Source organism: Perissodus microlepis, chromosome 6 (genome assembly GCF_051167445.1).
Source record: "Perissodus microlepis isolate ML-2025 ecotype Zambia chromosome 6, ASM5116744v1, whole genome shotgun sequence".
In the NCBI taxonomy this organism is placed as follows: Eukaryota; Metazoa; Chordata; class Actinopteri; order Cichliformes; family Cichlidae; genus Perissodus; species Perissodus microlepis.
Genome location: NC_140466.1, coordinates 31,504,193 through 31,517,368, shown reverse-complemented (window position 1 = coordinate 31,517,368; position 13,176 = coordinate 31,504,193). Strand labels below are relative to the sequence as shown.

The window sequence follows — 13,176 nt, the reverse complement described above, 5'->3', positions numbered from 1 at the left end:
TTAGAAGAAGGTGATAACTATTACACTTATTAAACTGATTTGTATTACATTAGACTGCTGATTTATCGTGAATGAATGATATTGTTTTATGATGCATTATACTGCTGAGGTATAAGAAATACTGTTTTCAGAGAGTCATGGCCTTATTTGTCTGATTAGAAAAGAACAGAACATACTGCACAGGAAGCCAAGGTCATAACTCAGGCTCACTGAGAGAGAGAAAGAATGTGGATGTTTAGGTTTTATGACCAGGTGGAGGGGGGCTGAAGCTATAAGAATCTGAGGTACGCTCAGACACTTCGAGATCAGGCGGACACCCTCCCGCGCTCATCTCCCCTCCGGATGGTTTATGCTCATAAAGTGTTGAATTGTATGGAATAAAAGATTGTTGATTGAGCATTTATACACCGAGTATTGTCCTTCCTTCAGCCCAAAGATCAAAAGAATTGGGAGGATTTAACAGAAACTTTAATAAAAACCACTTATTTAACCATTTTGCCTGCTTTTTTTTTCTGTTTCCTCATTCCCTGGAACTTTTTAGAGCAAAGCAACAAGTGGGGCTCGTCCGGGATTTGAACCCGGGACCTCTCGCACCCGAAGTGAGAATCATACCCCTAGACCAACGAGCCACTGATGAGTCACTAATGGCATAAAAGATTGGTGTACCTACATCGCTTGTTGAACCTACAGAGACCTGTTTAGCTTCTAAGTAGCCTACCTATTAGCTTAATTTAATCATCTTTAATGATCCATTGTTAGCGTCTCCGTTAAAATCATGGAAAACAGGATGTACCTTAGTAACGAAGCTAACCAATGGTTAGTGGTTAGTTGGCCTATCCTTTTGTCCTCTAATTTCTGGCTTTGAAATAACTCAAGGGTTGAAAACATTACTTGATGTGTTGATTTTTTTACAGTCTATCCTGGAAGCCACAAAGGTCAGCTTCCACTATTACCAAAGGTATCTAGCCACCATTCATTTCTGCATGAAAATCTTACTGTCACCCACACAGTTGTTGATTTTTCAGTGAAGAGTGGCAGAAGCCAGTTTATCTCTAAAGCTTTCTTTCCTGCCTCCCATAGATTATTAATATCTTCTTGGGAAACAGATCATAGATATTTCTTCTTCTTTGGCATCAAACACAGTGAGAACCTCGAGGGGATTCTTCTAACCAAACACTCCCCTTTCAAAAAGAAACTTACTTAAATTACAGCTAAATTTGGTGTTTTTTTTAAAGCAGAATTAGAGATAAAAGTATAGAGAGTGTAGACATAGATTGCTGGTCACCAGACTGTAAAGGTTGGGTTTTGAGGAAGTCACAAGAAACCAGCTGAAGTGAGATTGAGAACTTTAATGAAGTGTTGTGCAGTAGGAGGTTAGACTTGAGCTTACAGCTAAGATGAACCGATCGCCAAGAAATGTGGTGTGTGGGCAGATGAGCAGTCACGAATCGTCATGATCTTCGTTAAATTTATGAGTAATCTATTATGTCTACATCAGCGGTCAGGATTTCTGTGGAGTGTCTTTTCTGAGTACTGCCTCCATGTAAAAGACACACACGTGCCATCTGACAGCAAATATGCTGTTAATCCAGTCTGGCACAGAACAAAAAGAGCTTAAAGCCTTTTCTTAGTGTGCGACTATGTATAAAGGCTTGCATGCTGAGTGCAATTGTTTAGTTGAAGTGTAATCCGGATGGCTTGGCAAGTCTGAAGGAATCAGCCACGCAAACCCAGCACACACATCCCACACTTTCTTCTTTTCTTTTTTTTTTTGCTTTTGTTTTTTTGACGTCATGTTAAAAAGCTACGACTCCAGAACTGTTGTCATAACCACTTTATTAGTTTTTATCCACCTATTTCACAATACCAAAGAAGATCCATGAAGATGCAGATAAGGACAAGCGCAACACTGTCACAGCCATCAACGACCAAACAAAACCGAGAGAGAGAAACAGAAGAAAGAGACGACGAAGAAGAAAACTCTAAAAAAAAAAAACAAAAAAAAACCTCTGACCATTCTGTGGGCACGAGAGCCCTGGCAGGCACTTTACAACAGGGTGTCAAATTGTTTGCGGGAATGATGGATTGAGGTAATAAGTGAACAGAAGCACTGAGTGTATCTTAACCACAGTTCATTTTGCTGCACAGTGTTGACTGGATACATTTTTTAGCGTAGCTGGACGAAGCGAGAATTAAACCCTCGGCCCTCACAGTGCATCTGGTTTGCTCTTCCCTCCTCTATTTCCTGTGATGTCCGCCTCGCATATCCGCCTCAACTCCATGCAGGCCATTAAGCGCATCCATCTCAAGCTGACCATGAAAGATACAAATCAAATGCCAGACATCAGAGGAATACAGCCATGTGACTTTACAGATCCGCCGCAAAAAAAAACCCAAAACAAAACACGGGGCGCACAGAGCATCACAGTTTAATTAATTGTCTGAAGGTTCTCAGTCATCCAGGTCATCGTAGTCTAAGGAGCTTGGAAACAAAACGCCTGGACTTCTTTAAGGTTCTTTAAGGTTGTGAGCTCATCGTCTGGGAAGACCCACTCACATCCTGGGCCATCTTACCCTCAAATCACATGATGGGGTGGGGCTAGGTTTCACAATGAGATCACCCGAAACCTTGGCTGATTGTGACCTACACCCTACACATTAGGTAGAGGATCATTAGGGGGTCCATTGTCCCTCTTGGGGGACACTCCCACAGAGCTTAAATCTGGGATGCTCCACCATTTGACCCTAGAACTGAAGAAGCTTCTCAGATGAGAAGTGAAATGTCTTCAAGCAAGTTTAATTAATTATTTAAGTAAAAAAAAAGTCCAATACGATCAACTTTGGAAAAAATGTGCTCAAAACCAAGCAACTTAAATCAAGGGAAATATATATATATCCTTCATTAAATGTAAAAAAACGGGACTCAAATGCTTCCATGGTGCATAACTATCAATAAAAAAATGCCAACAATCTAATGTAATCTAAAGGCTTAATGATTTTACTATTTATTTGTTTGGCTTGTAGTTCTTCAGGTTACTTAAAAGGTGGCAGTAGTTTGAGTTTACTGTCGCTCAGTGGAAGCACAGTCTTCTTTTCAGGCTGTGTTTTCTGCACAGAGCCAGCTGTTAAGTACAAAATGGCCATCATGGAATCAGTCCACCTCATACCCTCCCCCTCAGTCTGTGAGGATTTAATAAAAACATGTGTAGAGTGGGGCAGTGTGGAATACGTACACTGTAATTTTCACCAAAAAAACAAAACAAAACATTTACATTTCATCTGATTTACATTCAGTGATACCACAGTTATATCGTAATACCAGTTCTCTTAGTGGTGCTTAGTTAGACATGACGTTTTATTTCAGGGGTCGGCTGAGAGCGCTGTTTTATCTAAGCTGCAAACAATAAGAAAAGAAAAACGGTGCAACTTCACTTTGCTGGGCTGTGAGATGCACGAGAGGCTACAGCAGGCATGGGGCGGGGAGGAGCAGACTGATACAGAGCAACATTAGCAGAAGTACATTACACATTATACATTTATAAGTCCACTGGTTTACCGAATCGTGGTATGCAATATAGAAAAACCGAAAAGCACACAGACTTTACTCGACAGGATCATATACAGTTAAAAACGAACCAAACTCAGTTTCCCCATTGAGTAATAAAAATAGATATTACCACTAGAGCATGTCAGAAATCAGCTGTAGCATCATAACACAACCAGCTGGACACGGGATGAAGAAAAGATGGAATTTTGTGTCACTGTGTTGCAAAAAAACAAAAATGGAGAAACCTTTAGATGTGGCATCGTTAAAGGTTCTTTCCATGACTGCACTGAAACCTGCAGGAATAATCTCGTATGGCTGACTGGCCCTAGAGATTACCATCTAAACCACAGATTCCACTCTATCAATGCAGAGTCTCCGTTTAAACACGTTCACGCCAGAGGTTGATTGACCCATGCAAGCCTTCACTAAGGTGATTCTGTGACTAAACTCACTGTATCTCACTGCAGAAGTAAACACATGAGTGTGGACACCAACACAAAGAACAGAACAGATACACCACGCTTGACAATTTAATAGTCCACTGGTAGTAAGCTTACCAACCCCCAACAAGCAAATTATACTGGATGCTCCAACTTGGATAAAAACTCTTTAGACTCTTCAATTCACTCCTAAATTGACCTCTCAAGCATGGCTGCCCTCTCCCAGTCATTCTTCACTGTTTGGGGCCGGAGGGGTTGGATCTCTGGGCGGCGTGGCATGGGTCCAGGGACTCCTTGGTGGCGCCGCCGTAGACATCTACGTCGTGGTCGGTCCAGGGCGCGATGTTGCCCAGGGCCGAGGAGCTGCAGTCGGCCACGGCGGCCACCTCGGCTGGCTTCAACACCCGGTCCCACAGGTTAAACTGAGAGAGCTCCCCGACCAGGGCCTGGGAGGCATCAAAACGTCCACCCAGTGTGTCCTTGGGTAGAAGAGATAGCACATTCAGAACTTCAACACCAGCCATTTTAAACATTATTACATTATTATTTGTGGTGGGGGGAAAAAAGAACGATTTCCATTGGAATATCGTTTGGCAGCAGTTTGCTTGACAAAGTTTTTAATTAACACTAAGTAAATAACGATTACCCACTTCTTTGGATAAATACCAAAACTATGCTTTAAATGTCAAATCAGGTAACTGGTGAAGGCACTGAGCTAAAATAAAGTTTATTCTGCAGGAAAACATTCAATTTTTTCCTGATTTTGCACAAATACAATTAAAAGCATTAATTTCCCTCTTGTGTCCTGGGATTTTTCTCCATAAAATCAAGTCAACACATCTCAGCCAGCAGCAATCCATCAGCCATCCTCAGAGGAGATTAATAAAATACTTGCTCCCTCTCGAAACTATCCATCAAATTACGTCGTGCTCCATCAGTGTTTTTGTCCTTTATGCAAGGACAAAAGAGCTGCGGGATGAGCTTCGGGTTGTTCTTTTGACACCAGGGAGGGATAATGTCGCATTTCGTAACCGTTTTGTAATGTAGTTGTTTCGCTAATGAAGCAGCCAAGCGTGAGGATAAACACCATTAGGTTTCTGCCTCTTCATGTGTGAAAAGCTAATGGTGGTTCCTTAAAATAGCTCTCCTGGTTTCTCTGTGTATGTTTATCCATGGATCATTCACCTATGAATCATCCATCCATCCATGCATCCGTCTCACCTGCTCCTGTCCCAGAATGAGGACTCCCCCGGGTTTGATTGGGTGCCAGGCCGCCAGTCCCTCCCCTCGTCCCTTCATCTTCCCACCCTGGTAGGCCTTCCAAACCCCATCTCTGAGAGTCCAGCTGACACAGATGTGCTGCCACTCATCCTGTGGCAGGGACAGGGGCAGCTGCGCCACCTACAGGCCAGAGGAAACAGCGGCCGCAGTTAGAATTTCTCAAACTTGCAGACACTGAGCTCTCATTATAATTGGAACACCTTTCACCACGGTAAACCTCGACTACACTGCACTCTCTCACGGGAACTATACAGCAACTATATGAGCAATATTAAAGGAAAACACTGGCGTGGAACTGACTGTTCCTCAATAATGTATGTTTGCTGTGGATCCTGCCGCTACAAATGCAGAAAAACACAAACAGAGGGCACGTTCTTCTTGCTTTTAATCTATTTTAATCAAGGCATTTGTTCTGGACAAAGAACAATTTTAGGCAAAGTAATGTTGCAGTTTGCGACTGAATTATGGCCGTGATAAATCACAAAAAAGTCTGATTTTAATGCTCTTTTTCCCTCCTATCTTGTTTATACTTGTAAATTTTTAATATGTTGTTGAAGTGCACCGTCTGTTTTAGTTTTATGTTCTCTTGCATTGTGGGAATACACATATTTTTGGGGGGGGATGATCGATGGCTGAAGTGGGATCAACACCAGCGCACACCTGAGGCTGAGAACCAAAACCCAAACTTAATGTAGATGGTGATTCACGTACTGTTTACCCAAACGACAGCACACAGCTGTGACATTTTCAGGTTTGCTTTTTCCATCACTCTTGTAAAATTCCATAAGTCTGTGAGAATGAACATGTTTACATCGCTCACTTTAATAACAGTAAGCCATCAACTATACTCTACTGTTCTGTAAGACATCGTAATTAGTTTCCTTGCAGGCTTCTGTGCTTGAGTAATTACAAGGAAACCTTAAAGGTTATGAGATATTAATGCTTTTCCCGACAAGAACCATTAATTTTCCCATGTAAAATGTTCTGACTTGTCCCAACGTCCAGATATTAGCACAGGTACAACAGACAGGTAGGTCTGAGAAACCCACGTTACCTTGTCGTTGATAAGCAGCTCCACGGGATTGTGGACTCCCTGTAACAGAACCAGCTCATTGGGCTGCCCCGGCACAGAGTAGGAGAAGGGGGTCCCAATGCCACCCTCTTTGGCTTTGAGCCATAGGCAGGCAGTGAAGGCATACATCTCAGTAATCTCTTTCCTGACCAGGCCGTACATGTAGTTGGTCCGCATGGGGAAGGAGATGACAAAGCCGTCAGGGAACGGTGGCTCCGTCATCGCTTTGGAGACACACATGAAGGAGATGAAGAGAAAGAAGTTAGACGCTGTAAGGCAGACCCAGAGAGAAAACAGCGAGCGATGATTGCATTAATTTATACAAGGATACTGAGGCTTCCCTTCTCACTTGTCTCTGCTAGTTTGCGCTCAAGCACACACTCGGGCGCAGAGCGCTTGGCAAGAGCTCAGATGTTACAGTTAATGATCACCCTCTCTAACTCGAGGCCACGCTGCAGCTCTTAAAGCTGAGAAGATGTAGAGGTGGTCAGAGAGGTTGGGAGAATGACAGAGTGGTGAAAAAAAAGGGGATAAATCAGTGCTTTTTCCTATTAACCTTCCTCTTGGCACCTCGCAAACTCTCAATCTCTCCTCTGAGTGTCCACTTCTCCCATTATTAAAGAGCGTATACTCCTTTTTCGAGAAGCTTTCACCTGCAGTAACCTTATTTCTGCTCAGAAAATCTGCAAATAAAGCCCTTCAAAACCAACGTGACACATCCAGACCTCGTTCCTGACACCCGCAAAGCAAGAATCCTTCCCGTAGGTCCCCCGTGAGGATGAAGATGAAGATTAAAGCAGGTAAAAGCAGCGAATGATTTCAGATATATTATTCTGTCCTTCCTTTATTTTTTTTATTTTTAGCTCTCAGCTCTCACTTTGACATTTTCCCACCCTTAAAGCACTCATTAATCATCTAATTTTAATCTAAAGCATATTCTCTGCTGCTGAGATGACCCAGTTCACCAGCAGAGCTCGTTAAACTTTCATTTCAGCCTTCTCTTGCAATGCTCTGATCTACGTTCAGCTTGATGTTGCCCATGTCTTACTACCCTTTACATCAGTTAATCTGTCCCTTCCTTCGTTTATTTAGCCAACAATGTCATGTCTTTATTTCGCCTCTTCTTTTTTTCCTTTCTTCCCACCCCCATACTCACTGTGTTCCAGCTCGGTGACACGGTGGCTGACGTTGTCGATGCCCTTGTTGATCTTCTCATGCTGGCCCTGAGTCTCCTTCCTCATGGCCTGTCTCTCCTTCTCTAGCATCTTTATCTTCCTTTCCAGCTCCCCTTCCAGGTCCTCCACCCTCCAGGTGCTCTTTCCACGCCCAGGGGGACCCTTAGCAGGAGGCCTGGAGGCAGAGGAGCCTGGGGAAGCAGGACGGCGGCCCCCTGGGGCAGACCCTGCAGATGGGGAGGAAGTACTGCTGGAAGGCGGAGCTGGAGCCTTGCCGGTGTTACCAGCTGTGCTGCTGCTGCTGCCGCTGCCGCTGCTGCCGCTGCTGCCGCCACTACTTACGCCCACAGATGTGTCTGTGAGGTTCAAAGCAGCAGGGCCTATCTCTGCCTGTAGGAGAGAAATAAGAAACACGAGGTCTGTGTTAGCATTGATGCTAGTTATTACTGGTTAGACACATTTAGAGAACAAATTTAACAACAGCAGATTTATGACAAGGACATAAAATGATTCAGTAGGTGAGTAATGCTACAGTTTCAGTGACAGTTTGGAAGTAATATATATATATATATATACAATGATAAAATATAAATACTAATAATAATTAAAATAATAGGAACTTCACTTTGATCCAGAATGAGCTATTGGGGACAGATGTCACCTGTGTATTCACAAATGAAACCAGGCACACCCACACTTAATGATGTGTTTATAATATAATAAAATGAATCATAATTTGTTCCTCTATGAATATTTGAACCCACTTAACTCCATGAAGTAGTGGGATTTGAACCCACCCAGATCTAACCACCGTGTGATTTGGAGATAGTCTACAAAGGAATATGTTTCACTTTTCTCTTTGCAAAAGTAGCATTTTATGACTGATTGTAAACACTTTCTATATTTACTTACACTTAGTGTAGTTTTAGAGTCAGGTTGGGAGAGTGGCAGAAGGATTGTAGATTACAAACCGTGTTTTGTGTTCACTGTTCAAAAGTAAAGTCACGCTACTATTTAACTATATTGGCTTATTACATGTGGCCCTTTAATGATTACTTTTCTAGAGTACGACCAATCATATATCATATCAGCCGATATCACTCACCTATTTGCTGATACTGACATATCAGCAAATAGGTTTTACAGCTGAAGATAAATGAAAAGTAAAAAAGCAACGAAGACGTGGGAGAAACACCCTTCAGCCTTGTTACTAATGTTGATGTTACATAGTTTGTCCACCAGAGGGCACTCTGCAACTTCCTTGTTAGCTAGTGTTTGGAACACCAAAAATTCATCAACCAGCTGATCTGAACAACTTGTTAAAATAACAAAAAGATTATTTTTAAAGTTCACTGTCATCTTGGCAATGATTCATAAATAACTGAAAACAATACATGTTAAGCAAATCTGTTTATGATTTGTGTTTTTTAAAAGAAATATCGGTCGATATATTGGATTTCTGAATCACTAAATATCAGTATTACTCTTATATCAGTCTGGCTGAAGCCTTTTCTTAAAAGAAATGTTTTCTGTGATTTAACATCGAGCATTTTGATCTTGGCAGCATTTTCATAGCTGCTAACCAAGAGTCAGTCTGCATGGTAATGTTAGAGCTTTTTATTCAATGTCAAAAGGAAATTACTTTTGAATTTCAAGCACTGAAAGACATCCTTGTCAAACAACACAGTGACACTGAATGCAGCCTGTCTAGACACAGAGGCATCTCCTTGTAAGCCATTTATCCTAGATGTTGCTGTACTCCTGGCTTTCCTGACCCATGATGTCTGGAAATATCCGCCCCAGAATATGTGTTGTTACATGAAAAGACATATTTTCACCGTGTAGGCTTTGTTCCAAAAATAATATATTTAGATATGACTCATTTGTTGTCATGAAAATTTACATTAGTAATTGTAAATGACTACAAATTTGAACATTTTATAACACACCTATAGGTGTGTGTATATTTTTACATGGTATTTATCTAGATTAATACTTGGTTTTCTATTTAATTGTTCTCCTTTCTTTTATGTAGTTTTTTATCTTACCGAGACATCTGCCACTGTGATATTTTAATTTATTAAGCTGTATATTTAACTACATCATTCTCAGCTTATTTGCTTTTTGGGATGAGTAAATTATAATTTACCATATTTCTTTATGGCTTTGTTGGAGCTTTATCTTTAGCACTGAAAATAATCTTGCATCACCGAAGCTTCCTGTGAGCTGATTTTTTTCCACGTATGCTTAATATGATGTAATCATTTAGTTCTCCTTTGCCAAACATCTGCCCTGATCTATGTCTCAAGATCTGAATCTTTACTTTGTAATTAAATGCTTGGATTACACCCAGCCTTGCAGACGAGTCCTTTCCCAAGATTAAATGAAAAAAGCACAAGGACTCTGAGCTCCGTCCTCCTCAGAGCGTGTTGTCCAGATGTCAATGACCTCTAATCGTATTGATCACTTTCAATTTTTAATGCTGTTTATTTGCACCTTAGGTTGGGCGTAGAGATGCCTTGAGCAATGTCAATAAATATTAATTAACTATTTTTTTATGAGAGCTGAGGGTCAGAATATTGGCTAAAAGTGAAAAATGCTGTTAAAAAAGTCTGTCAGTGCAGTTCCTATTCACTGTGGGGATATTTGTGAAAAATACATGAACAGATTTAACATAATGGCAATGAGCAGAGCCCAGTCCTGTCTTTATTGCCTCTAAATATGGCTGCCATCCATGTTAGATGTAGTGGTGGTTTAAAACTGAAATGAAACTGCAGGGAAGGGGCTCGACTAATAAGGCAGCACCATGGAGAGAGCTTTTGTAGCAGCCGGGCACTGGCAGTATTAGTAGCCTATGCAGAGCATAAGTTGAAAAAAGAAGGTGTTGGTGGAGGAGCAGTAAAGAGAGAGAGAGCTGTTAGTGTGGATGAGACGGCTTCGGGGGCAATATATAATATCAAGAGAGTTGCTGAGGCAGGACTGGATGTGGACGTCCAGGATATAAATTCTCACTGATGGAGACAACCTTGTAACTGACTGTGCTTGGAGAGCACCAGCAGTGATGCAGCAGTGTTTGTGTGTGGGTGTGTGTCTCAATCTTTGCACACACACACACACACATAGAATCTGACCCCCCTACTCCACCTCCCTCCTTCCTGTCCAGCCAGCTTCATGTTTTATTTATGTCTCCATCCTGCTGTGGGAGATGCGGTGGTACAGGGTATGAGGCAGCAGGGTGGGGGGATGCGGAGGAGCGTGAGGGCCAGCAGGTGGAAAGATTTCCCATGGGTCCGCGTGGAGCGTGCGCAAGAGATCAGGGGTATCTGTGTCACGAGTTAGGCTACTTGTCAGAGGAAAGAGGAGCAGAAGATAAAAGAGGGAGGGGAGAATGAAAAGAGGTGTACAGAGATAAAGACCAGAGCACCTGTGATGGACACAGAAGCCCCTCTTCAGGCTCAGAGAACCAGCATAGCTGTGGCACTTTAATCTGAATCATAAGTCAATTCTAATGGTTAGCCCTAAACCACCACAGTGGATATCAAACTAAAATTAGGATAGATCTTGAAATGAGCCTAATTTAGACTGAATGGCACTGACTCATCTGCTAATGCATCATTCTGGTGCCTCTCCAAATCCCCCGCTGTCAAACAAAACTCAGACAGGAGGTTAATCAGCGACAAGCCCGCACTCAGCATCCCTGTGTTTACCTCCAGTTTCTCAATGCGATCCTTCAGCTCCATGATGGCCCGGGCAAGCTCCTCCACGGCCCGCGCCGTCTGCAGCTGTGCCGCGGCGGATGAGGTCACATCATCCCCGGCCATGACGCGGCGGTTCCCGCTCCAGACCCCGATGCTGCGCTCCGGGATGCTCCGCTCGTCCTCCAGGCCGCTCTCGCACTCGCTGAGCTTCCCAGTCAGCTCCCGGATGGTCCTCTGGTCCATGAGGATCTGGTCGTTCTGCTGCAGGACCATCTGCCGGAGTTCCTCCGCGGTGGTCCGCAGGTCTTCATCCCCTGTGCCGTAGAGCGGATCGTCCGCCTGCTGCTGCTGGTCCCTCCGCTGCCTCAGGTCTTTAGTCTTGCACTCTCCCACCGGCACAGGAGTGCAGATGAGTCGGCTGAAGCTGAACTGCTTCGCCGGCCCTCCACCCGTCTCCTCCCCAAGGTTGAGCTCGTTCAGAGTGGGAACCTCCACGCCGATGCCGCCGAGTCCGTTTCCACCATCGTACGACTCCGCGCCGTGCAGAGCGCCCAGCGGCCCGGCGTGAGCTACCGACCCCGGCTCCAGAGGCTGGAGCAGCGACTCCGACGTCAGGGTTCCGTTATCGCTGACAAGAGCGGCGCGTTTGCGCGGATAAACGCTGGCAATGATGCAGATGACCGCGCCGAGGAAGGCCAGAGTGCCCGCTCCCACGAGCACCACTGCGAACTTCATGGTGACCGTGAAGAGCAGTGATGTAGATCAGGAGTTCAGACACAAGGTGACACACACACGAGCCTGCAATAAAAAACAAATACAAATAAAAATCCTTTAAAAATAATTAAAAAAAATAAAACAAAGACTTGTCTGGGCTTTGGAGGCTGGAACTCAGAACAGCATGTAGGAAGACTGCAGCCCGCCTCAATATAATCAAAGTCTCAGCCTGACGTGTCAAATAAAGTCGCCAGATCTTTCAGGCGGAATGTGACACTTACTGTAGGAGCGGGTAGATCCGGGGCTCTGCTGCTGTTGTTTCCTCACCACCCTCTGTGTGTACCTAATGTTGACGGCACCGCGCTGTCTGGAGCAGAGATGCTCCCTCTCCAGTCTCCCTGTTGCTAAGCTGCTCTCCTCCGCGCGTTACTATGGGGATCTCTCGGAGAGGAGGAGCGAGGCTGTGGGCATGCGCGGGTCAGAGCCTAGGTGAACCTCCAGCAGCAGCCGAGCAAACAAGGCGATGATGGATCAGCGTGTGACTGCGCTGCCTGAGCGCACATCCTGTTCTGGAGGCTTGGAAGATAAAAGGAAGGAAAAAAAGGGGGGAGGTGGGGTGGACACATTCTTAAAACTTAACATAAAAACCGATGTAAAGAATCCAAACTGCATTGATAAGGGATGCAAAATCCCAGTGTGCAGTGCACTTTTTCTTTCACAACAATGTGTACAGCCTGAGTTTATTTACATGCGACATCTGATGTAAGAAATCGCACGTAAGACGAGCTGCAGCAGAAGTGGAAAGGCTGGCTAGTGTAGAGGAGAAGAAGAAAGGAAAAACAGAGACGTGGGACCTTTAACACCAGGGTTTTTGTACCGAGTAGGAGGAAGAACATGTTTTCCTCAAGAGGCAGTCCCGACTAATGCAGCACTAACGCCAACAGGAATGATCCAACCCTGACCCTCTGTCCTCTGTGGCTCTGTTCAGCAAACAAATCCTCTCCGCTGGATGGAGGAAAGACTTTTATAAAGTTTTCTCTGCATAGCAATCCAAATAAATATGCATATTTAAATTTAAATAAAAAGAAAGACATGTAATCTACCACTGTGAAAAGATCTGGTAGTGTCAGTGTTGAGAAGAGAAAGTAAAGCTATTAATATGTGATTCTTGCTTTGTAATGAAACAGCTAAAATCAGTGAGGTCACTTCCCATGACACACCTTTCACCTAGCTTACACTTTCCAGAGAT

At 43.7% G+C, this 13,176-nt stretch overlaps 1 protein-coding gene and 1 non-coding gene across 2 annotated transcripts; both read right to left on the bottom strand.

The window, feature by feature from the left end:
* Positions 1-557: 557 nt before the first annotated feature.
* trnap-cgg (transfer RNA proline (anticodon CGG)) lies at positions 558-629 on the bottom strand. The gene has a single exon. It is a non-coding gene; the product is annotated as a tRNA-Pro (tRNA).
* A 1,190-nt stretch (positions 630-1,819) lies between these two features.
* nptxrb (neuronal pentraxin receptor b) lies at positions 1,820-12,481 on the bottom strand. Its single transcript, XM_084931993.1, has 6 exons — positions 12,209-12,481; positions 11,223-12,011; positions 7,497-7,905; positions 6,323-6,564; positions 5,209-5,388; positions 1,820-4,466 (listed from the first exon to the last, which is right to left on the bottom strand). Exons 2-6 carry the CDS (start codon positions 11,946-11,948, stop codon positions 4,221-4,223), a joined length of 1,803 nt encoding a protein of 600 aa, XP_084788119.1. The 5' UTR covers positions 11,949-12,011; positions 12,209-12,481; the 3' UTR covers positions 1,820-4,220.
* Between the last annotated feature and the right edge of the window lie 695 nt (positions 12,482-13,176).